The sequence below is a fragment of the Carlito syrichta genome, unplaced genomic scaffold, assembly GCF_000164805.1.
Source record: "Carlito syrichta isolate Samal-C Ts95f unplaced genomic scaffold, Tarsius_syrichta-2.0.1 Scaffold104739, whole genome shotgun sequence".
NCBI classification, from domain to species: Eukaryota; Metazoa; Chordata; class Mammalia; order Primates; family Tarsiidae; genus Carlito; species Carlito syrichta.
In genome coordinates, this window is record NW_007048835.1 from 22,969 (window position 1) to 47,228 (window position 24,260).

Below are 24,260 nucleotides of genomic sequence, written 5' to 3' on the forward strand. Positions count from 1 at the left end.
GCCTGTAATTCCGGCTACTTGGAAGGCTGAGGCGGAAGGATCACTGGAGCCTAGCAAGTCGAGGCTGCAGTGGCTGGGAGCAGCCACTGCACTCCAGTCTGGATAACAGAGTGAGACTCCAACTCAAAAAAAAAAATTAGAAGTTGATAGTAAACCTAGATAGGACAATCCTGTTAACACAACAGAGTAGCAAGTCAGGGAACACAAAAAAATCCTGAATAAAGAAGAGCAAGGAGAGTGCTGAGCAGTAACCAATGCACCCACATCCAGAAGTCCCTCGGTGTTCAGCACCCATAGCTCAGTCAGCCCACTGAGCACTAGTATGACCCAACCACAACAGGACGTTTCAACATACGACAATATGAGAATGACCAAGAATATGATCAGTATATTACAGATATCATAGCAACAATATACTTGGAACATTTACATTTTTTAACACTATATTTAAAAGATTTAACAGGAAATAGCTCAAACATTATGGCCTGTTATTGTTACCCAAATCTAAAATAACAGCAAGAATGCAAGATAATAGAAACAGTTAATACAAGACCAAAGCATCAACAGGAAGATGTTATTGCTCTTATTGGAACTTCAACAAACAAGCTTGAGCATAGTTAGAATAGAGATAATAATGCTTACAAGTGGTAGGATTTGTGTTTTGTTTTTTTTTTTGAGTTGGAGTCACATTCTGTCGCCCAGACTGGAGTGCAGTGGCACGCTCCCGGCTACCACAACCTCGACCTGCTGGGCTCTGGTGATCCTTCCGCCTCAGCCTTCCAAGTAGTTGAAACTACAGGCGCGTGCTACCACGCCCGGCTAATTTTTTGATTTATTGTAGAGATGAGGTCTCGCCAAGTTGCCCAGGCAGGTCTCAAACCCGCGGGGTCAAGCAATCCACTCACCTCAGCCTCCCAAAGCACGGGATTACAGGCTAAGCCACCGAATCCAGCTTGTGCTTTTTTTTTTAGTTGAAGTCTCACTCTGTCATGCAGGTTGGAGTGCAGCGGGATGCTCATGGCTACCACAGCCTCAACCTGTTGGGCTCAAGTGATCCTTCTGACTCAGCCTTCCAAGTAGGTGGAACCACAGGTGCATGCCACCACATCCAGTTAATTTTTTAATTTATTGTAGAAACATGGTCTTACCAAGTTGCTCAGGTTGGTTTCAAACCCATGGGTTCAGGCAATCCTCTTACCTCCACCTCTCAAAGCGCTAGGATTACAGGCATGAGCCACCATGCCTGGCTTGTGCTTTCTTTTCTTTTATACAAATCAATTTTATTAAACTGAAACTGCTTCCTTTCTCTGAATAAGTAAATTAAAATAAGACAAATGACTAATGACCAAAAGGCAAATCCACCCCAAAACTGAATGCCACTTAGTGATGTGTGCAAGCTCTATTTAGGGGAAAACACATGGCCAGGGGCCAGGTGTCCACGTGTGTGACAGTAGAATTATATCACTAAGTGCAAACGTCCTCTGGGGTGTGTCTCCTAGGAACAGCTCCCTGGCCCTGCTGGGACCACCACATGAAGAGTGACAGAGAGTCCCACCAGAGGTCAGGACCCCTCACTCCAGCCACCCATTGCCCAGAGGCTTATCCACTAACACATCCCAGTTCTGAATAAATGGGGGCTTGGGGACAGTAACACCAGAAAGAAACATTTCTAATCAGGAAAGCAGGACACAGGTGAGAAGTCCATGAGGAGGTAATAATAAGTAAAACTGAGGTTGAGACTGTGTGCTGGTGTATTCCTAAGCATCCTGACATGGATACCAGCACCCTGACTACAGAGCACTACCATTAAAGGATCTCATATTTTCTTTCTTTATTTTTTTTGAGGTGGAGTCTCACTCTGTCGCCCAGGCTGGAGTGCAGTGGCACGCTCATCACCACTGCAGCCTGCTGGGCTCAGGCGATCCTTCTACCTCAGCCTTCCAAGTAGCTGGAACTACAGGCGCATGCTACCATGCACAGCTTAGAACTCATATTTTCTTTGCTTTTTTTTTTTTTTTAAGCTGGAGTCTCACTCTGTCACCCAGGCTAGAGTGCAGTGGCACGCTCAAGGCCACCCCAGCGTGGACCTGCTGGGCTCCGGCGATTCTTCCACCTCAGCCTTCCAAGTAGCCGGAACTATAGGCATGCGCTATCATGCCTGGTTGATTGTTTATGTATTGTAGAGACGAGGTCTCACCAAGCTGCCTAGGCTGGTCTCAAACCCAAGGGCTCAGGCAATTCACTCGCCTCGGCCTCCCAAATTGCTGGGATTACAGGCTGAGCCACCAAGCCTGGCCAGAACTCCTATTTTCAACAACATGAGTGTCGGGGTTTCCAAGTGCGCCATTCCAACAGCATGATTTCAGAAAGCAGGGCACCTTACCAGTTGTTGACTTGAAGTAGTGTCAAATGTGTCTGAGCAGCAATCTGTTTTTTCTCATCCTCTGTTGGGTACGGATGCTGAAAATAAAAAGGAAGGTTACCACAGCTTTCAGTTTGACAAAGGAGATCAAGATAATCTAGGCAAAACACAAGCGCCAGATCATCAACGGGAAAACTGTCATACCAACAGTGCTTCCAGTCACAACCCAACTGCAGTCCTACAGGATGAAGTGCTTCTCCTAGCCACCGAAGAACGTCCTGGTGCTATAGAGCTGGCCAGCGCACAAGCCAAGGCTGACTAGCCACAATGCCTGCCAGCACAAAGGTGAGGAGAGAGACAGAGGAATCCCCAGGAACTGCCATCCAGCAGCCAGGGCTCCCAACATCAGGTGCTGTCCTGAGCACCTGATACAATTTACGGATTTTTGTATCAACCTTACTGACGTTTAATTTATGAATAACAAATTACATCCATTTAAAGAGGGTAAGTGGATTAGTTCTGACCCCTGACCCTAGGCCCCAAGTAGCACACCACATCTCTGTCACCTCGGTGCACTCTATAGTTATTCACTGACTCCTCACAAGCACCTTCTGAGAAGGTCACTTTCACTGCTTTGTTTTACAGATGAGGAGACTGAGACAGGGAGCATTTACAAACTTCCTCCAATCCCACAACTGGTGAAATAGATATAGGAAGGAAACAGCCAAGCAGGCTGAGGAGATACGTTAGATCATTGGTACCACAAAAATAAACTGATACCGGGATGAGCTGATGCCCTCTGAAGTATTCTGGCAATTAAGTCTCTACTGGTTAACCTGGGCAATCAGCAAAGAACAGGAATGTCCATGAGATTATCCGTCTGTGTATGACTGAAACATTTCACTTAAAAAAAAACAACAACAAAAAAAAACAATCTGGCCAGGCTCAGTGGCTCAGCCTGTAATCCCACACTTGGGGAGGCCAAGGCGAGTAGACTGCCTGAGCCCATGGTTTCAAGACCAGTCCTGGCAACTTGGCAAGACTCGTCTCTACAATAAATAAAAAATTAGCCAGGTGTGGTAGCATGCGCCTGTAGTTCCAGCTACTGGGAAGGCTGAGGCAGAAAGATTGCCAGAGCCGAGCAGGTCAATGCTGGGGTGGCTGTGAGTATACCACTGTACTCCAGCCTGGGCAGTGGAGTGAGACTTCAACTCAAGAAAAGAAAACTCTAACCAGAATTAAATGTCAAAATTCACAGAAGTACAAAGGAAAATGATTTGTACCCATGGTAATAAACAATTTTGGCAAGACTGATTATGTTTGCATGTGGAAATCAAGGCAACATTTACTGTAAAACCTGAGTGCACTGAAGTCCCTGAGTTTGGACCAACTGGGACCCGAGAACAAATGGCACCAACACAACACAAAGGTGGAGATCACTTTGCTTTGATTTTAGGCACACGCTCTGGGTGACTCCGAAACACCACTGCACTGTTAAATCCCAGTGGGACTGGAGCAGCAAGAGTACACCTCAACAGTGACTTACTTGTCCCTCAAGCTGGTCAGCTGTGTGCTTCAACACGAGTCTACCAATGAGGGGTGGCTCTGTGCCCAAGGTTGTGGAAACATAAACACTGTTCTGCCCTTTAAGAAGCTCATAAAATAGAAACGGGGCAGGAAACATGAACTCACAAGCCAGAGAAAAGCCCCCAACAGTAATGAGTGCTGCCCCAGAGTGTCAGGGGAAAGTACAGGGGAGGATGGTTCTGCACAGAGATGACGGCAAGAAGGGACAGAAAAGCTTTACCGGGAAAAATGTGGCTTTTAATTGGACCTTATGAACAGGGTTGATTGTTTTAGAAATTATCAAAATATTAAAGGAAACCTAAAAGGAAAATTGTCCACCAAGCCTACAACTCTTCACATACTGTAGTCATTATACTACAGATATATTTATTGCTGTGAGAATCACAATACATTTTAAAATCACAATACATTTAAAAATACATGCTGTCTTTTCACTCATGATCATTCACTGAAACTCCCTCCTACTCAGCCCCCATCTACCATGTTATCAGTTGTTTACTATTCCGTCAAATTGACATATCCTCATCTACGTGCCAACCACTATACCAATAGTAGTTCCACTGCTATAATAAACATACTGTAAACATATTTGTGAAATCCCTTTCCTTTTCTTGAGAATGATCTTCTAGGGCCAATCTCTAAAGGTGCTCCCACAGCTCAAGGATGATCCTGTTCTCTCAGAACGTGAATGGAAATGACCCTGTGGAGACCACAATATCAGAGTGAGCTAGGGGAGGGCTGCTGGGGACCTGGAGCCAAGAGGACACTCTGGGCTCTTTCCAGGCCCTTCACCCCAGGAGGGGGTCCCTCCCTCTCTCAGGACCCTCAGCGAAATCACCTGCCAGTTACAAGTCCTTGAGCCAGTCACTCGCCCAGACCCCTGCTCAAGCTCAAGTGCAGTCAGAGGAAGAGAGGCATTCAACAACAGACAAGCTGAACCCAGAGGGACATCAGCAGCAAGATGGGGGTCAGACTTGGGCTCACAGTCGGGGGAGGACAAAGAGTGAGTACCAGTGCCAAACGCCTACCTCAGTCCCTGCAGCAGGCATCTGAAATGGTGGAAGACAGGACAGATGAGGCCCCATCACCCCTGTTGACAGCAAGGGGGCACACAGCTGAGGAGGACACAGCGGGAAGACAGGAAGGACGTGCCACAGACTCCGAGAAGGCATGAGTCAGCGACAACAGCCCTAAGACAAAGGTGGCCAGGGCTGCTGTCCCGGCTCAGGAGTGAGAGCCAGACACTGGCATGGAGACTCCTATTGAAAGGATGTTCACAGAGTAGCAGGAAGGGTCAATGAGAGTCCACAGGACAGTGTCTGGTTCGATTCCAAGGCCGCCTGTCTCTTGGCCTACAGAAAAGGCCTTAGCTGTCTCTTTCCTCCTGGGCTACCACTGTGGCTCAGCAGGCTGCAGCCACCTTCCTGCCTTGGCCTGTGCACTTCACCTCTGAGAGCCTGGCTTGGCACTCCCAACCCTGGCTGAGACCAAGGGGTCCCTCTGAAAGCTGCCCTGGGCCAGCAGGCTGGTGGTGGCATTACATTATGACCAGCAAGGCTTCTTCATTAACTTGGCAAGCCGTTCCTTCTGTACTTTCTAAGACATCCTGGGGACAAGGAGAATCCACGGCCATGACCCAGGGAGGAATCAAGGAATGCATACGTGAGGGACAAATCAGAGTCACTTCCAGTGAACATGCCCCCATGACCCTGCCCCGTGGGTGTATGCAACCTGCGTCTGTCTTTAACCTTGTCATGTCTCCCTTCCAAATCCAACATACATAACCATGGCGACTGGCCCAGGTTCTGCCCAACGTATCTTTTCTCCACTCACTTCTCTGGTCAACCTCTCCTCCCCAAGTCACCCTCATGGTAGGGTCTGTCTCACACACTTGTACACAATCTCACAAGCTTAATTCACTCCTTCCTGCCAGCATCCGCACTGTTTCAGTTTCTTGCAGCTGGTGCCTCCCTCCTGCCTATGCTCCACTCACTGTGGACACACAAGGATCGATACCAAGCGAGAAAGAAAGCACCTCCGACTATACTAGCCGAGAGGTCCTCTGCTCTTACCCCTATGTGCTGGAAGAGCCAGGATCGCATCACATTTGTGGCGTGCTTGGGTAGAACGCCCCTCTTATTCTTAGACGAACCGTCGTCTTGATGCAAGATGCTTAGATCTTGGTTTAATTGTAGCTGAAGCTTGGAAACAATTGAAAAATAATGTTAGAAGGCATAAAAAACTGTGCTATAGCCAAGTAGCTTATGTCTTCAGATGGGAAAGACAAGGAGCGTATAGGTAAGTTACTCATCACTGTAGAGGCATGTATCTGGGAACCCAGTAACACTAGTTTTTGAAGAAATGGCACCTCCACACTGTTGGTCTCTGTACTAGTGATGGCTCTGCAGAGGCCCCTCACCTGCAGAGGCCCTAAAGATGTCATTCTAGGTAGGTGATGCCCTCAGTCCTCTCACCCATCACCTTTTCTCACCTGTGCCTCCTGCAGTAAGGACATTTGATTTCTCAGCCCAAAAGAGATGTCAAGCAGCTAATGAGAATGAACAGGGACACCAGAAAGTAGCACTAGTGAGAGTGGGATACGCTAGGTGAACAGAGGGAAAGGAAATGGCAATGGCACAAGAGGTAGAGGGATCATAGAGCAGAAGAGGGAAGAATGACCCTGTCCATCCAGGACACTTCCCTGCAGTCTCTGTGGAAAGGATAAATTATTAGTTTGATGCATAAGTTCATAGCATTTGTTTACGGCATGGTGACACTGCAGTATTGGGATTAACGTTTGTCATTTGTCATTTGGAGTGACAAAGTTGTGCTTGCGAAAATGCCTTGCATTTTGCAGATCTGAAGAAAGTCGGTGCTATTTGTGGGCTAAAGATGATAGCAGGTCAAGTGGAAAACAACAAACCCTTCTGACATATCTTTGTATTTGAGTTTAACAGAAGAGTAAGGGCAGCAGAAGTGGCTTGAGGTCTTTGTGCTGTGTACCGAGAGAATGCCATCAAGGTAGCACAGCAAGAAAGTGATTTTGTCGTTCCAAAGAGGGCCACTTTGACCTGGGTGATTCTCCACGTTCTAAAAGACCATTGGGCGTTGATGAAGATCATTTAAACACTTTAATCCATGATGATTCATGCCAGGCAACCTGAGAATTAGCAAACGTGACGAACTGTGACCAGTCAACCATCATGCGACATCTGCATTCCATGGGCAAGCGGAAAACCCTGTGAACTTATGCATCAACCCCATACATTCTGCCAGTTCTATTTTAAAAGAAAAGGATGCATTTGGAGCTGTTTGATAAAACATGAGAAAAGCCTGGCTGTTAGCAAGGCCATATTCCAGGCCTCACCACAGTCTCCCTCCCAGGTGCCTGTAAGAGGTGATATTGTTGCTGTCCATGACACAGACCAGGGAAGGAAGGAAGCAAAATGGCTCCCTAGGGCCTGCAACAAGGACTGAATAAGGCTGTTGGGGTTCTCACATACTAACCTAACTTTACAAATAAGTGCACATCGGATGGACATGGTGGCTCAAGCCTGTAATCCCAGCACTTTGGGAGGCCGAGGTGAGGGGACTATCTAAGCCCACAGGTTCAAGAACAGCCTGGGAACTTGGCAAGACCCCATCTTAAATAAATAAAAAATTAGGCTGGGCTTGGTGGTCCAGCCCGTAATCCCAGCACTTTGGGAGGCTGAGGTGAGTGGAATGCCTGAGCCTGTGGCTTCGAGATCAACTCGGACAACTTGGCAAGACCTCGTCTCTACAGTGAATAAAAAAAAGAAAAAAAAAAAGAATTAGCTGGGTGTGGTAGCATGCACCTGTAGTTCCGGCTACTTGGAAGGCTGAGGCAGAAGGATTGTCAGAGCCCAGCAGACTGACACTGGGGTGGCCGTGAGTGTGCCATTGCACTCCAGTCTGGGTGATGGAGTAAGACTCCAACTCAAAAAACAAAAATTAGCTGGGTGTGATAGTGTGCACCTGTAGTTCTGGTTACTTGGAGTGCCTGAACCCAGTAGGTCGACACTGGGGTGACTGTGAGCATGCCACTGCACTCCAGCCTGGGCGACAGAATGAGACTCTAACTCAAAAAAACAAAAACAAGGCCGGGCTCGGTGACTCAGCCTGTAATCCCACACTTTGGGAGGCCGAGGTGTGTGGATTGCCTGAGCCCGCGGGTTCGAGACCTGCCCGGGCAACTTGGCGAGACCTCATCTCTATAATAAATCAAAAAATTAGCCGGGCGTGGTAGAGCGTGCCTGTAGTTCCAGTTACCTGGAAGGCTGAGGCGGAAGGATCGCCGGAGCCCAGCAGGTTGAGGCTGCAGTGGCCGGGAGTGGCCACTGCACTCCAGTCTGGGCGACAGAGTGAGACTCCAACTCAAAAACAAACAAACAAAAAAAACCAAAAAACAAATAAATGCACATCAAATTCTGTACATCAATTTTGGTATAGTATATTCATGAACATGGTTTAATAAATTCAAGTTTATTTTGGAGAGATTTTTACTATATTATTTTACAATTACTTCCTCTGGATTTATACCTTTTTGGATACATTCTTCAAAAATCTGACAACCAACAATTAAAGAGACAGCAGACAGGAATCGAACATTAACTGTACCTAAAGTTTCTTAAAACTCCAGGTTATTATTGAGAGAATTACTTTAATGAATGCATTTATTTAAGGACTGGGAACAGATGGCATTAAGAAGTGCCTGCAGTACTTCCATATACTAGAAAAAGAATGGAAAATGAACTTTTAAAATAAGTTCCAAAGCATCAGGGCCGAAAGTCAGCACGTGTGCTGTGCTTGTCTCAATGGAATATGAAGGATGATCTTATGAAATTAGACACGTGCTTCAGCACTGTCTCATCTGGCTCAGGGTTAAAATAAATGTAGACTCACAATTAAGCAAAGTGACTTGAAGGGCCACCAGCAACCTGGAGTAAGGACAGAGCCAAAGAAAGGAAAGCCAGCCGGGACCCAAGGAGACCAGCCTGTCACCCCACTCAGCTCCAAAGGAGCCCTAGACAAGGCAGGGGGATTTCAAAGCTGAAGAACTGGCTGCAAATCTGTTTGAGAAGCAGTGAGATGCCAGCACTCCCCGCAGCCAGCTGACTCATGTGCCCACTCTGCAGGAGACTTGGGCTTTACTTCACAAAGAAACAGACCAGCGGCCACAGGCTTGGCAAAAGTGAGAGGTTAGAAGAAGGGATAGGGGAGTCTGCACATTAAATGGAGCATCCTGCCTACTCCTGCTCCAAGCAAGGAATTAGAGAGCACTCCTCTTGAGAAACCAGACAAAGACAGGGATGATGGATCCTGAGGGTTAGCCATGCAACAAGCACCAAAGGGTTTTCCAGTGACTTGGGTTTAGATGTAAAAGGGCAGCCAAGCAGTATCCCCTAAACACTTGAAAGCCACCATCACAAAAAGCAGAGACCAAAGTGAATAAGCTTTGGGATACAGAGGAAACAGAATGCAAAAAAGCCAAAGAACACTTCAACCATCTGTGAAGCAGAAGGTAGATGCTACTAAAAAAAAATTTTCTTTTAAAAAGCACAGAAGGTAAGGAATATTCCTAGAAATTAAAAATATGCTGAAAGTTTAAACTCAATGGATGGGTTAGAAAATAAAATCCTTGGTCGAGTTCAGTGGCTCAGCCTGTAATTCCAGCACTTTGGGAGGTCAAGGTGAGTGGATTGCCTGAGCCTGAGGGTTTGAGACCAGTCTGGGCAACTTGGCGAGACCTAGTCTCTACAATAAATAAACAAAAAAATTAGCCGGGTGTGGTAGCGTGCACCCGTAGTTCTGGCTAGTTTGAAGACTGAGGCGGGAGGATTGCTGGAGCCCAGCAGGTCGACACTGGGGTGGCCATGAGAGTGCTACTGCACTCCAGCCTGGGCGACAAAGTGAGATTCCAACTCAAAAAAAAGAAAAAAAGAAAATCCTTTAGAATACATGAAAAGTAGACAATTGGAGAAAATATAAATACAAAAAAATCAAGAGAGTACATTCAGGAGAAAGAGAGTCTGTTCAGTTAGTAAGAACTCGAGAAAGAACATGTGTCCTGAGAGGTGGGTACAGAACTGTCACCGGATAGTACAGGGAAACACAGACCTGAGGCTTGGAAACTCCAGATGAAAAGCATAGAGGATTCAGCACAACCAGAAAAAGAGACCTCCCCAAAACCCAGGGCATCTGCCAGGAAAGAGAAGCAGCCAAGAGGAGAAAAACACGAAAGACTGGAACAAAGAAAACACCAACCTCCTCAAAAGCAAGCAGCACTGGCCACTAGAAAACAAAGACGTAAGGTCTTCCCAGCACAGGGTGGGAAAGACTTTCATTTTATTTATTTATTGTAGAGACTAGGTCTCGCCAAGTTGCCCGGGCTGGTCTCAAACCCACGGGCTCAGGCAATCCACTCACCTTGACCTCCCAAAGTGCTGGGATTACAGGCTGAGCCACTGAACTCGACCAAGGATTTTATTTTCTAACCCATCCATTCTACACATAAAAGACTGCTGCCAAATAGGAGATCAAGTAAAAGTAATTTTACAATTACATGTCTTAAAAAAAATGTATTTCTCATACATTTTCCTAGGAAGTTTTCAGAAGAGAGAGTATCGCCAAAAAAGACAAAGGGAATTCTCAAGCTGCTATCCAAGGAAAGTTCTGTCCATGATGTCTTGGCCTGCAGGCCAGCCCTAGAGACAGGAGGTGGGGAACTCTGGGGAGGATGGCCTGGCCCAGCTGTGCCATCCAGCAGGCTAGATACCAGGAAGCTGCCGAAAGGCTACTGGCAAAGTTGTAAGGATCCAGGCACTGATACAACAGGAAACAATGAGCAAACAAGAAACACAAAACAATGATTAACTTGGGTGAAGAAATCATGGGAGGTAGAGAGCACTCCTGTCAGGGTTCTACTCTGGGCTCACAACAGCCACCATCACTCAGCTCCGATGTGAATGAATTGGGAGCAGGGAAAGGGAGGGCGAGAGACAAAGTGAACCAACCCAACACGCCAGAAAGCCAAAACATGGTATTCTGAGGGATAAGTTAAGAGACAGGATTTTTATTTGGAAACAAGGAGGAAATAGCAGGAGAAATGGCTAAAAGCTCTGGAAGGGCCTGGGGGAGTGGAGGGAGGAGAGGAGAGGTAGGGATCTGTGAGGGTCTGCTTGAAGCACACAGCATCCTGTGACAGCTTGAGCTACGACAACCAGCAACTCTGTGTGTGTGGTAGTGGGTCATAAAATGTTTCCAACAGGTTGACTGCTGGCAAGGTAGCAGACAGAAAACCGAGTGAACATTGATTTATGGTCATGTCCCCAGCAAATGACACACTGCATTCTAATTGCCTTAGTAAGGACCAGATACCCAGCAACTTGATAAAAGTATTAAAAATAACTGTAAAGAGGAAGCAGAGGCAAAACCTAAAACACATGAGGACAGCTGTACAAATAAGACTCTGCTCAGGAAAAGGGGTGGCAGTGGGGAGAGGGAACCAGTGAAGTTTCACTCCCCTGAATATTTCTCATTTTCTCAAAAATGTGTTTTAGTGGGTTTGTACCAGAAGTAAAATTAAAGACTTTTTAGTAGGCCTACATCTGCCCTGCAGTGAGTTGGCCAGAGTGTTCTGCAAGGGGACACATTCTCTCCTGGGGAACAGTTATGCTGAGTTAAAGCCCCCATCCTCCATAAGTGGAAGCATGCGGGCACACCTGGGCCCATGACACATGGCCCCAAACAGGAGTCCCATGAGAGAAAGGATTCTGGTGTTAGAACAGGGTTTCCAGGGTTGTTTGTAACCACCACCTACACAGCTGCCACTTCGTGACCACTGCTACGACTAGTAACAAGACCATTAGTGACACAGAAGTCACAATAGACAATCCCCAATTTTCTTGACAAAGTCATTCCTGAGAGTTTCTAACACAAAACACAGAAACTCTCATTGGTAAGTTACTTACCCTAATTTTCTGAAACACAGCAAGAACCAAAAATCTGACAAAAAAAGAAAGAAAGAAAAAGCCCAGAGCAGCCCATATAGCTGTGATAGAATTGCATGTATAATGTCCATATTTAATCCAAAGAATTCCCCAGGGCCTCCACCAAATCTACTTGGCTTCAGCATGAATATCCCTAATTAGCTGGTTTATAGGGATTCCCAGCCCTGCTGTACTAGAGGTGACAGATGAAAGGGAAGGCGCAGAGGGGACAGGTCACATAGTGACCTGCACAGGGGCTCCGTGGACCAAGGCAGAGGCAGCTCACAGATGCAACCAGGGAATTCTGTCCACCACCGTCCAGCTGAGGGAGTCACACACACAAGCCGTGTGTGAGAAAGTGTTCTACTGAAATAGTGAGAACTCTATAGGGCTTCCATTTAAATTAAAGATCATTGTTTTATAAGAAAATCCAGTTTAGTAGAAAACTTCCTTCTTAACAGGGTAAATGAACCTCCAATATCTGAGGAAGGCATTTGACTTTAAAATGTTTTCCACGGCCGGGCTCAGTGGCTCAGCCTGTAATCCCGCGCCTTTGGGAGGCCGTGGTGAGTGAATTGCCTGAGCCCGCCAGTTCGAGACCCGCCTGAGCAACTTGGCAAGACCTCATCTCTACAATCAATCAAAAAATTAGCCAGGCATGGTAGCGCACGCCTATAGTTCCAGCTACTTGGAAGGCTGAGGTGGAAGGATCGTCAGAGCCCAGCAGATCAAGGCTGCAGTGACCGGGATGGCCACTGCACTCCAGTCTGGGTGACTGAGTGAGACTCCAACTCAAAAAAAAAAAAAAATTTTCCTCTAAAAGAGTATAATTTGATATTAGAAAAATATTCAAGTGAGCATGGTAGCTCACGCCTGTAATCCCAGCACTTTAGGAGGTGGAGGCAGGAGGATTGCCTGAGCTCAGGGGTTCAAAACCAGACTGAGCAATGTAGCAAGACCTCATTTCTACAATAAATCAAATAATTAGCTGGACATGGTGGTGCATGCCTATAGTTCCAGCTACTTGAAAGGCTGAGGCAGAAGGATCACCTGAACCCAGCAGGTCGAGGCTGCGGTGACCATGAGAGTGCCACTGCGCTCTAGTCTGGGTGACCAATGAGACTCTGACTTAAAAAAAAAAGAAAAGAAAATTATTCTATAAACCAGACATTGCTTTCTCTTCGCAGATATTTCAGATGAAAAGGAAGGCTACTCAGAGAACCGAGGGACCATGTCAGTGGACTCTAGCTCCTCCCTTACCCAGCCTGGGTCAGTGAAGTCACCTACAGCCCAGGACCCATGTGTGCCAGATGATCTGAAGTCCCCCAGCCCTATCAGTGGCCCACTGCTCCACCCCTACCTTCTCTGTCTGACTAAACCTGTGAAGGGGAGAGTGGTAACGCTGACTGCCCACTATACTGAGCATAGCCACGGGCCCTCTTGCATCTGCTACTGCACTCAGTAAAACACCAACATCCCCAAGACTGGGGACTCAAAGTTGCTAATAAGGATGTAGAAATATCAGTGCAGGTCAAGATAAAAAACTCACATAAAGTAAGAACTGACAACACACTCCACAGGCCAGCAAGACTTAGTACAGCGTGGCAGAGAGATCTGGAAGTTGTCCAAAGCATAGGATCTGTCCCAGCCAGATTCTCACATGGAGGCATAGGCTAGGCTCACTGGTCTGAAAAAATGTGGCCTCTATAGCAATGGCCTCCATGGGGGTCTGGGAAGTGTGTGCCCACAGGACATCCAGGCCCTTAATAGACATGCAACCCCATGTTAACACTGAACAACAGAGGTTGCTGGGACAGGAGGATTTTTTTTTTTTTTGAGTTGGAGTCTCACTCTGTCACCCAGACTGGAGTGCAGTGGCCACTCCCGGCCACCGCAGCCTCCACCTGCTGGGCTCCGGCGATCCTTCCGCCTCAGCCTTCCAAGTAGCTAGAACTACAGGCGCCCGCTACCACGCCCAGCTCATTTTTTGATTTATTGTAGAGATGAGGTCTCGCCAAGTTGCCCAGGGCGGTCTCGAACTTGTGGGCTCAGGCAATCCACTCACCTCAGCCTCCCAAAGGCGCGGGATTACAGGCTGAGCCACCAAGCCCGGCTTGGACAGGAGAATTATGAGTGACTTTTTCCCTGCTTCTTCAGAGTTTTCTAACTTTGCAAATTCTCTAATAATGAAGGAAGAGCAAAAAGAAACAAAACATTGACATTCAGATTAACTAGAGATTGCTATACAAGACAAGTGACCAAGTGACCTTCAGGCAGTCAGAGAGGCTCAGCCTATTCTGTCTGTGCCCCCACAGGGGCAGTCCTTGCTCCCAAAAGCCTTTCGTAAAAGGGCACACACCTGGGAGTTCTGGATCCTAATCGTCCCAGGAGACAATGTCTGCGTGACCACTTGGCCCTGTGGAGTAACGACTGTGACAGGCTGGTACACTGTGCCACCTTTGAAGGGAGAAGAAAATATTAGGATATCTTTAAGTCTTAATGATTTAAACCATCTTCTTGATACACTTACAAAGGGAATAAAATCTCTACGTTGATGAGCTTTCTAATCATTTCAAATGATTAACAATACTTTGTCAGTTGACTATAAATTATCACAACACAGCCCTTCGACCGGCCGTTTTCAGGCACCTGTGGCATGGGCAGGTGGGCACTATGAGCCTGACAACACACACACCACATCACACACATACACGGCACATGCAGCACACACACCGCTGGATGACTGGGGCCTTCAGGACCCCTTCCATTTGCTTGTTTCTGCTTTCTTCTTTTTCCTATAATCAGTACATATTAAGGATTTGGTCCATGCTACTAAATAGTAAATCTTTTATTATAGTTATATATATATATATATTTTTTTGAGTTGGAGTCTCACTCAGTCGCCCAGACTGGAGTGCAGTGGCTGCTCCCGGCCACTGCAGCCTCGACCTGCTGGGCTCCGGTGATCCTTCCACCTCAGTCAAGTAGCTGGAACTACAGGTGAGCGCTACCACGCCCGGCTGATTTTTTATTTATTGTAGAGATGAGGTCTCGCCAAGTTGCCCAGGTGGGTCTCGAACCCACGGCCTCAGGAAATCCACTCACCTCAGCCTCCCAAAGGCATGGGATTACAGGCTGAGCCACCGAGCCCGGCTATAGTTATATTTTTTTGATCAACAGTGCTTTCATTTTCCTCTGAAGTTTCCCTTTGCACTATTATTGAGGCTTTTTTACTGGAAACTTCTACCTAGCCCTACCTGCCCCATCACATTTTCATGATGTATTAGGTTTGGAACATTCTACATGTACCAGGAAACTCTGGAACCTGTCCCTCTCCTGTAATGCTTTTTGTTAAGCAAGTAATACTGAGACTAATACTGCATTTTTATTTTATTGTCATCATTTAATGATAAAACTTAACATTTTCAGGGTGTTGCCAAAAGCATGATTAAGAATTATGTTATTTGAAAATGACAATTGGTTTTTACTATATATGTCTAACTCCTATATGAAATCTTTTTTCATTACAATATATTTTTGGTAGAGAAACACAATTTTCATAAAACGTTTGAGAATGAACAAGAAACAGGCAAAGAGCTCCAGCTCCTAACATTGCTATACCAGGAACTGGAATTAATTTGAAATTATATTTATATTTTCATTCTGCCATGTTGGCCTCATGGAGAGAGTGTCCATTTTCCCGTCACCGTACCTGCCACAGTCGCCATGGCTACATTTCCCTGCTGCAGCGCAGAGGCGGGCACCACGATTCCTTGCGGGCTGATAGTGCCTGTGATGGCACTTTGAATCTGCTGCAAGTCAGAACACACACGGTGAGGGGATTACTAGAAAACGGAAGCCCATGTTTAAAACTTCAAACAAATGGCATAACGATATCATTAGTAAAGGACAGATATGCTTGAAGCAAAGAGGACAGTCAGATGACCAGGCTTCCAGAAAGCATCATATATACAAAACGAGAGGGCACAAAACTAACCACATGTTAAATACGACCCTCAATACTGAAATGCTCCTTTGCACTGTGGCTTCTAAAAAACAGTCTTTCATCTCATCGCTATGTTCCACATGCCTTAAGGCTCTGGGGGTGTGAGTAGGACAGCTGCACTTTCTGACCACAGTCACCTAATGCAATCACATCTTCTTCATTAGATTTAGCTCAGATGACTCTGAATTTTCCATGAACCAAATCCTCCTCAACAGGATGAACACATCCAAAGATGATACTACAGGCTTGGGAGGCAACAAGAAGTGACAGGGCTGAAGGTACTCCATGAGATTCTCGGCAATCAGCACAGTATCTGCCTTGACTACAGCACAGACTACATGGAAGCCCCCCCCCACCGCCCCAAACCCACCACACTAGTGTTCTTGCTTACAGGATACTTGGGTCTGCACCTGGCCTGCAGCGAACTCCATGCAAATATCTGTTGATACGACATGGAAGACTCTACAGACATCAAAAGGCTAAGTAAGAAGGGGCTGGGTGCAGTGGCTTACACCTGTAATCCCAGCACTTTGAGAGGCTCAGGCAGGAGGACTGCTTGAGCCCAGGAATTAGAGACCAGCCTGGGCAACATGACAAGACCTCCTTTCTACAAAAAAATTAAAAAATTAGCCAAGCATGGTGGCACGGGCCTATAGTCCCAGCTACTCAGGGGGCTGAGGTGGAAGGATTGCCTAAGACCAGGAGGTTGAAGTGATGACACGATCGTGCCACTGCACTCCAGCCTGGGTGACAGAGTGAGGCCCTGATTTGAAAAAAAAAAAAAAATGGCTAAGAAGGGAATACTACAACAATTTTACACTACTAGATTTAACATCTTAGATGAAATAGACCAATTCCTCAAAAAATGGAAACTACAATAACTCATCCAATATGAAATAGGTAATTCAAATAGCCATATAACTACTAAAAAATTGGGCTGGGAAAGGTGGCTCACACCTGCAATTCCAACACTGCGAGGCCAAAGTAGGAGGATTGCTTGAGCCCAGGAGATTGAGACCAACCTGGACAACATAGCAAGACAATGTAAAAACAAAAAAATTAGCCAGGCGTAGTAGCATACACCTGTAGTCCCAGCTATTCAAGAAGCCGAGGCAGAAGGATAGCCTAAGCTCAGAAGCTCACGGTTGTGGTGAGAGCCACAATCATGCCACTGCACTCCAGCCCGGGTGACAGAGTGAGACTCTGATTATAAAAAAGGGAAAGAAGCCGGGCTTGGTGGCTCAGCCTGTAATCCCGCGCCTTTAGGAGGCTGAGGTGAGTGGATTGCCTGAGCCTGAGGGCTCGAGACCCACCTGGGCAGGCGAGACCTCATCTCTACAATAAAATCAAAAAATTAGCTGGGCGTGGTAGTGCACGCCTGTAATTCCGGCTACTCGGAAGGCTGAGGCGGAAGGATCACTGGAGCCCAGCAGGTCGAGGCTGCGGTGGCCGGGAACGGCCGCTGCACTCCAATCTGGGCGACAGAGTGAGACTCCAACTCAAAAAAATAAAAAATAAATAAATAAAATTAAAAAAATAAAAAAAGGAAAGAAAGAAAAAAAAGACATTGAATTCACAATTTTAAAACACCTAGGCCAGGCATGGCGGTTCATGCCTGTAATCCCAGCAATTTGGGAGACCTAGGTGAGAGGCTTGCCTGAGCCTATGGGTTCGAGACCAGCCTGGGCAACTTGGTGAGACTTCATCTCTACAATAAATCAAAAAATTAGCCAGGCGTGGTGGTGTATGCCTGTAAGCAAGAACACTAGTTCCAGCTACTTGGAAGCAGACCCAAGTACACTGTAAGCAAGAACACTGGTTCCAGCTACTTGGAAGGCTGAGGCGGAGGGATCACCTGAGCCCAGCAGGTTGAGGCTGCGGCGGCTGTGAGTGTGCCACTGCACTCTAGCCTGGGCAACAGAGTGGGACTCCAACTCAAAAAAATAAAAATAAAAATACCTAAAAAAGAAGTATCCATCTCTGTAGTTTCACTGGAGAATTCTATTTATTAAACATTTTAAAAATAATTAATACCAAGTCCACCTAATCTTCTCCAGAAAACAGAAGAGGGAACACTCTTCAACCCATTTTATGAAGCTTGTATTATCCTGATACCAAATCCAGACAAAGACAGTACAAAAAGAAAATTATACACCAATATCCCTTATGAATATAGATACAAAATTACTTAAAATAATAACAAATGCAATTCAGGAAAATAATTATGTGCCATGACTCAGTGGAGTTTATTCCAGGAACAGGTTTGCTCAATATTTTTTTAAAAATCCATATGCTCTCCTTTCTTTTGGTTTTTTTTTTTTTTGAGTTGGAGTCTCACTCTGTCACCCAGACTGGAATGCAGTGGCCGCTCCCGGCCACTGCAGCCTCGACCCAGTGGGCGCCGGCAATCCTTCTGCCTCAGCCTCCCGAGTAGCCGGAATTACAGGCACGCACTACCACGCCCGGCTGATTTTTTGATTTATTGTAGAGATGAGGTCTCGCCAAGTTGCCCAGGCGGGTCTTGAGCCCGCGGGCTCAGGCAATCCACTCACCTCAGCCTCCCAAAGCGCGGGATTACAGGCTGAGCCACTGAGCCCGGCTGTGATCTCCTATATTAACAGGATAAAGAAGAAAAAGCATTTGATCATATCAATCAGTGAAAGAAAAGCATTTGACAAAATTCAATATAATACAACTCTCAGAAAATAGCAATAGAGGGAAACGTCCTGAACTTGATAAAGAGCATCTGAAAAAACCTAGAACCAACATCATGAAAGGCTGAAAAGTTTCCCCTAAGATTATGACAAGTTAAGAATGTCTGCTCTTACCACTATCTTATTCATTGGAAGTTCTAGCCAATGCAGTAAGGCAAGAAAAGGAAATAAAAGGCATACAGATCAAAATGAAAGAAAAAGAACTCTCCCTGTTTGCAGATGACATGACTGAATAGGAAGAAAATCCCAAGGAATCCACCCCCAATACTCTTCTAGAACTAATAAGTGAGTTCAGCAAGACCACAGGATATAAGATAACACATAAAACTCAACTGTATTTCTATATATTAGCATAAACAGACTATATATATATCCTTATACCAAATCCAGACAAAGACAGTACAAAAAAAAATTATATACACCAATATCCCTTGTGAATATACATACAAAATTACTTTAAATAATAGCAAATGTAATTCACGAAAATAAAGAATTATGTGCCATTACTCAATGGAGTTTATTCTAGGAACAGGTATATATATATATATATAAAATACCATTTACAATCATTCAAAAAAAATGAACTACTTAGGTGTAATTCTAAAACCACATGTACAGGACCTACATGTTTAAAACTACAAACATTGATGAAAAAAATCAGAGAAAAAGTCAATAAATGGAGAAATACACCATGTTTATGGATAAAGAAGACTCAGCACACTAAAGATGTCAATTCTCTCCAAACTGTACACAATTTTAATAAATATCTATCAAAATCTGAATAAGAAAGAAAACCTCAGTAAGACTAGATAAGATTATTTTAAAACTTACATGGACAAGCAACTGAACTAGAATAGCAAGAATAATTTTCAAAAGGAATAATAAAGTGGCAGGAAAACTCTACCCAATTTTGAGACATATTATATAGCTACAGTAATCAAGACTTTGTGACATAAACACACAGATTAATGAAACAGAACAGAATCACAGAAGCAGTTCCCACAAACATGGCCAACTGATTTTTTATGAAAGTGCAAAAAGCAATTCAGTAGAGAAAGAAAAGCCTTCTCAACAAAGGGTACTGGAGCAAATGGATATCCATAAGCCAAAAAAATTAATCTCAATCTAAACCTCACCCTTTATACAAAAGTTAACTTGAAAAATATAAATTTAAATGTAAAACTATAAAATTTTTAGGAAAAAAACATAAGACAAAATCTTTGGGATCTAGGGCTGGGCAAAGAGTTATTAGACTTGATACTAAAAGCATGAACCATAAAAAGAAAAGTCGATAAATTGGACTTTATCAACATTATTAACATTTAAATTGTTTGCTCTGCAAAAAACGTGTTAAGTGGATACAAAACTACTTAGCTACAGACTTAGATAAAATATTTGCATATATTCAACAAAGAATAGATGTAAAGGTAAAATATTTGCATATATTCAAAACTCAACCCGTTAGAAAATGGGCAAAAGACATGAACAGACATTTTACCAGTGAAGACATACAAATGGCATACAAGCACATGAAAAAATGTTCAGGCCGGACATGGTGGCTCAGCCGGTAATTCCAGCACTTTGGGAGGCCAAGGCAAAAAGACTGCCTGAGCTTGGGGTTTCAAGACCAGTCTGGGCAATTTGGTGAGACCTTGTCTCTACAATAAATTTAAAAATAGGCCGGGCATGGTGGCGTGCATCTGTAGTTCTAGCTATTTGGAAGGCTGAGGCAGAAGGATGAACTGAGCCCAGAAGGTCGCGGCTGCAGTGGCTGCGAGCATGCCACTGTACTCCAGTCTGGGTGACAAGAGTAAGACTCCAACTCAAATAAAAGAAAAAGAAAAAGAAAAAATGTTCAATATCATTAGTCATCAGCAAAATAAAAATTAATATCACTTCATATCATCAGAATGGGTAAAATACAATAGTGCTTTATCATGGATTAGCCTTAACAATATTATGCTAAATGAAATAAGACACAAAAGGACAAACCTTGCATGATCCTACTTATGAAGGACCTAGAGTAGTTGAATCATAGAGAGAGAAAGCAGAACAGTGGTTGCCAGGGGCTGGGGAGGAGACACAGGGAGTCACTGTCTAAGGGGGACAGAGTTGCAGTATGGGAAAAGGAAAAAGTTATGGAACTGGATGGTGGTAATGGTTGCAAAGCAGTGTGAGTGTACTTAATGCCCTTGAACTGTACACTTAGAAATGGTTCAGAGCCAGGCTCGGTGGCTCAGCCTGTAATCCCAGCACTGAAGTGGGGAGGGAGGCTGAGGTGAGTGGATTGCCTGAGCCCACGGGTTCGAGACTCGTCTGGGCAACTTGGCGAGACCTCATCTATACAATAAGTCAAAAATTAGCCGGGTGTGGTAGTGCGCGCCTGTAGTTCCAGCTACTTGGAAGGCTGAGGCAGAAGGATCGCTGGAGGCCAGCAGGTCGAGGCTGCAGTGGCCGGGAGCAGCCACTGCACTCCAGTCTGGGTGACAGAGTGAGACTCCAACTCAAAAAAAAAAAAAAGGAAAGAAAGCCGGGATCTGTGGCTCAGCCTGTAATCCCGCGCCTTTGGGAGGCTGAGGTGAGTGAATTGCCTGAGCCTGTGGGTTTGAGACCCGCCTGGGCAGCGAGACCTCATCTCTACAATAAATCAAAAAATCAGCTGGGCGTGGTAGTGCATGCCTGTAATTCCAGCTCCTTGGAAGGCTGAGGCGGAAGGATCGCCGGAGCCCAGCAGGTCGAGGCTATGGTGGCCGGGAGCGGCCACTGCACTCCAGTCTGGGCGACAGAGTAAGACTCCAACTCAAAAAAAAAAAAAAAGAAAAAAAAAGAAAAGAAATAGTTCAGATGATGAATTTTATATTATGAATATTTTACAACTTTTAAAAACAATACATACAGCTGGGCTCGGTGGCTCAGCCTATAATCCTGTGCTTTGGGAGGCTGAGGTGAGTGGATTGCCTGAGCCCGCGGGTTCAAGACCCACCTGGGCAACTTGGCAAGACCTCATCTCTACAATAAATCAAAAAATTAGCTGGGCATGGTAGTGCATGCCTATAGTTCCAGCTACTTGGAAGGCTGAGGTGGAAGGATCACTGGAGCCTAGCAGATCGAGGCTGCAGTGGCCAGTAGCATGTCACTGCACTCCAGTCTGGGTGACAGAGTGAGACTCCAACTCAAAAAAAAAACCAATACATACAATATTTTTAAAAGAGCAAAACAAATGGTACTGTACCCCCTCCATAAACACGGGAGCAGGGCCTGAACACAGATTGAGGACTCACTTCATACCCTGAGGGAGGTCATTCCTAAACCGGGCCACGGTCAGATACCTAGAGAGGCCTTTCTGTTGGAAGCCATTAAGAGAGCCCAGCACTTCTGAAAGGGTTGGAAATCGCAAGAATCAATGCAGATATCTGTGGCAGCTTAGAGATGGGGTGGGGCTCCAAACGCAAGTACCTGGGACTGCACAGGGGAGTATGGGCTCCCAGGCTCTCCACTCAGCAGGGTTTCACTGTTCATTTTCGTTTTTAGACAAGCAATATATCGACTGCAGAAATCTTTGCAGAGTTCATTAACCTTTTCCAGCTCAAGAAGATGAATACGCAAAACCTGGATTGCTTTTACCATCTAGAAGCAGAAAAAAAAGGCAACATTACTGTAAATGATCACTGTTAGTTATTAGATAGAACCATCTTTACTGCCAATAACAAAAATGGAGTAACATCAGAAATTATAAACTGACGAACTGTTGCAGTGCTGCTGACCTGTGCTTTGCTGTCTGGCTGCATCGGGTGTGCAAGGAACACAGGCACCTGGTACCAACTTCAGTGTGTCTCAGTGCTAGATTTGTAGGCTCTGGGCTTACAGACAACTGGGCCCACATCTAGTCCCACCACTGTCTCATTCTGTAGCAAAGTTACTTACCCTCGACTCTTCCTATCTCTGCATCTATTAATACATCCATGCCCACCCTAGGTGGTTCTTAATTTTGATAAAGTTTAATTCTAGTGTCAGGTCTAAGAACTCTTTGCCTAGCTTTAGATCCTAAAGGTTTACTCTTATAATTTTTCTAAAAGTTGTATAGTTTGTATTAAGTTACTAAGTTTGGGGGTAACTTGCCTACAGCAGTAGACAGCCAATGCCGATCGTGAAATCATTATCACAAGCAGTACTTACTTCTGGAGCAACAACCCCAAAGTTCATCTCCTCTGCCTATAAACTTGGCAGCAGTAATTCATTTGCATGAGTGCAATGATTAAGGGAATGAGTCCACAGAAAATAAGATTTGCCAAGCATCCAGCTCTGCAGGCCCTGTGCTACATACCCCCTGTCAGGAGAGCCTTGGTACCTCCATCCCTGCAGGTATGGAGGGCACCCACTCCCCACTCACTAAGCCAAGTCAGGTGTGGGCTGAAGGAAACAGAGGCACGCCAGATACTCAGGGGCAGAGTGAGTTTCTGGTCCTCACTCCAAAAGAGCATGTACTCTCAGTCTCCCCTTAGAGATGAGGAGACAGACTCAAACAACTCACCTACAAAATGTGTTAGGTGGTAAGCACTGAGTAGATAATGAGAACTAAAAATGAACAAACGAAACGAAAACAAAACAACCTAAGGCAATTTATCTAGAAAAAAGAAGTTTTCCAAAGACCCTTTTCTGCTAAGGACCCTGAGTAGGGTTTTGATATGGGACCAAGAAGGCTCTAGTGGAAAATCAGTGACTATCCCTTAATGCTGGGTCCTTGTGTTATCCCAAATCTGGGAGGCAAATACTTGTTTATGCTCTGATGGGAGAGCAGATCCAAAGAGAGTGGCCTGCCCAGATCCAGGCTGGTGGTGTGGCCCAGTGCTGAAAGGCATGGCTCCCCTGAGTTCACCAGTGATGCTGAAGCCAAGAAATTCTCTATTTCCTTTGAAGGGCACAGAGAATCCTGGATTTTGGAGCCTTGGACCTGAGAGGAGGGTACCACAGATCAGTGTCAGCCTCAAAGCAGAAGTCGTCTTGGAGAAAAAAGCCAAAGTCTCGTGTCCATATGCATGAGAAGCCCAGAACAGAGCTGGCCAAGCTGGCCAGGTGTGCACCCCAACCCAGATGATGCCCCTTCACATGCTGAGGACATAGCTGAATCCCCCACCCACTTTGGATAGAGCAAATGATTTTATTTGCATACTAAAGGAAAGGGTAGCTAGAGGAGGCTGGGAGGCCAAGTTACATGCACTATAGAATAAGTAGTTTTAGAATTGTCTCTCCTTCAGCAGAATTACAGGCCATCTAATGTACTAATTAGAAGTTTAAAATTTCACAAACAGGCTGAGTGCGGTGGCTCAAGCCTGTAATCCCAGCACTTTAGGAGGCCAAGGCTCATGGATTTGAGACCAGCCTGGGTAATTTGGCAAGACTGTGTCTCTACAATAAATCAAAAAATAAGCCACACATGGTAGCGCATGCCTATAATTCCAGTTACTTGGAAGGTTGAGGCAGAAGGATTGCCTGAGCCCAGCAGGTCAAGGCTGTGGTGGGCATGAGCACGCCACTGCACTCCAGCCTGGGTGACAGAATGAGACTCCAACTCAAAAAAAAAA

The 24,260-nt window shown here is 45.5% G+C and overlaps 1 protein-coding gene across 1 annotated transcript in view; it reads right to left on the reverse strand.

The window, feature by feature from the left end:
* Nucleotides 1-24,260, reverse strand: part of PKNOX1 (PBX/knotted 1 homeobox 1) — a 28,324-nt gene that overhangs the window by 3,684 nt on the left and 380 nt on the right. The window contains exons 2-6 of the mRNA XM_008065782.1: nt 22,135-22,305; nt 15,671-15,770; nt 14,318-14,415; nt 6,022-6,150; nt 2,384-2,460 (exon numbers count right to left, since the gene is read on the reverse strand). Of these exons, the coding sequence (XP_008063973.1) occupies nt 2,384-2,460; nt 6,022-6,150; nt 14,318-14,415; nt 15,671-15,770; nt 22,135-22,305 (575 nt within the window). The remainder of the gene's footprint in view (nt 1-2,383; nt 2,461-6,021; nt 6,151-14,317; nt 14,416-15,670; nt 15,771-22,134; nt 22,306-24,260) is intronic.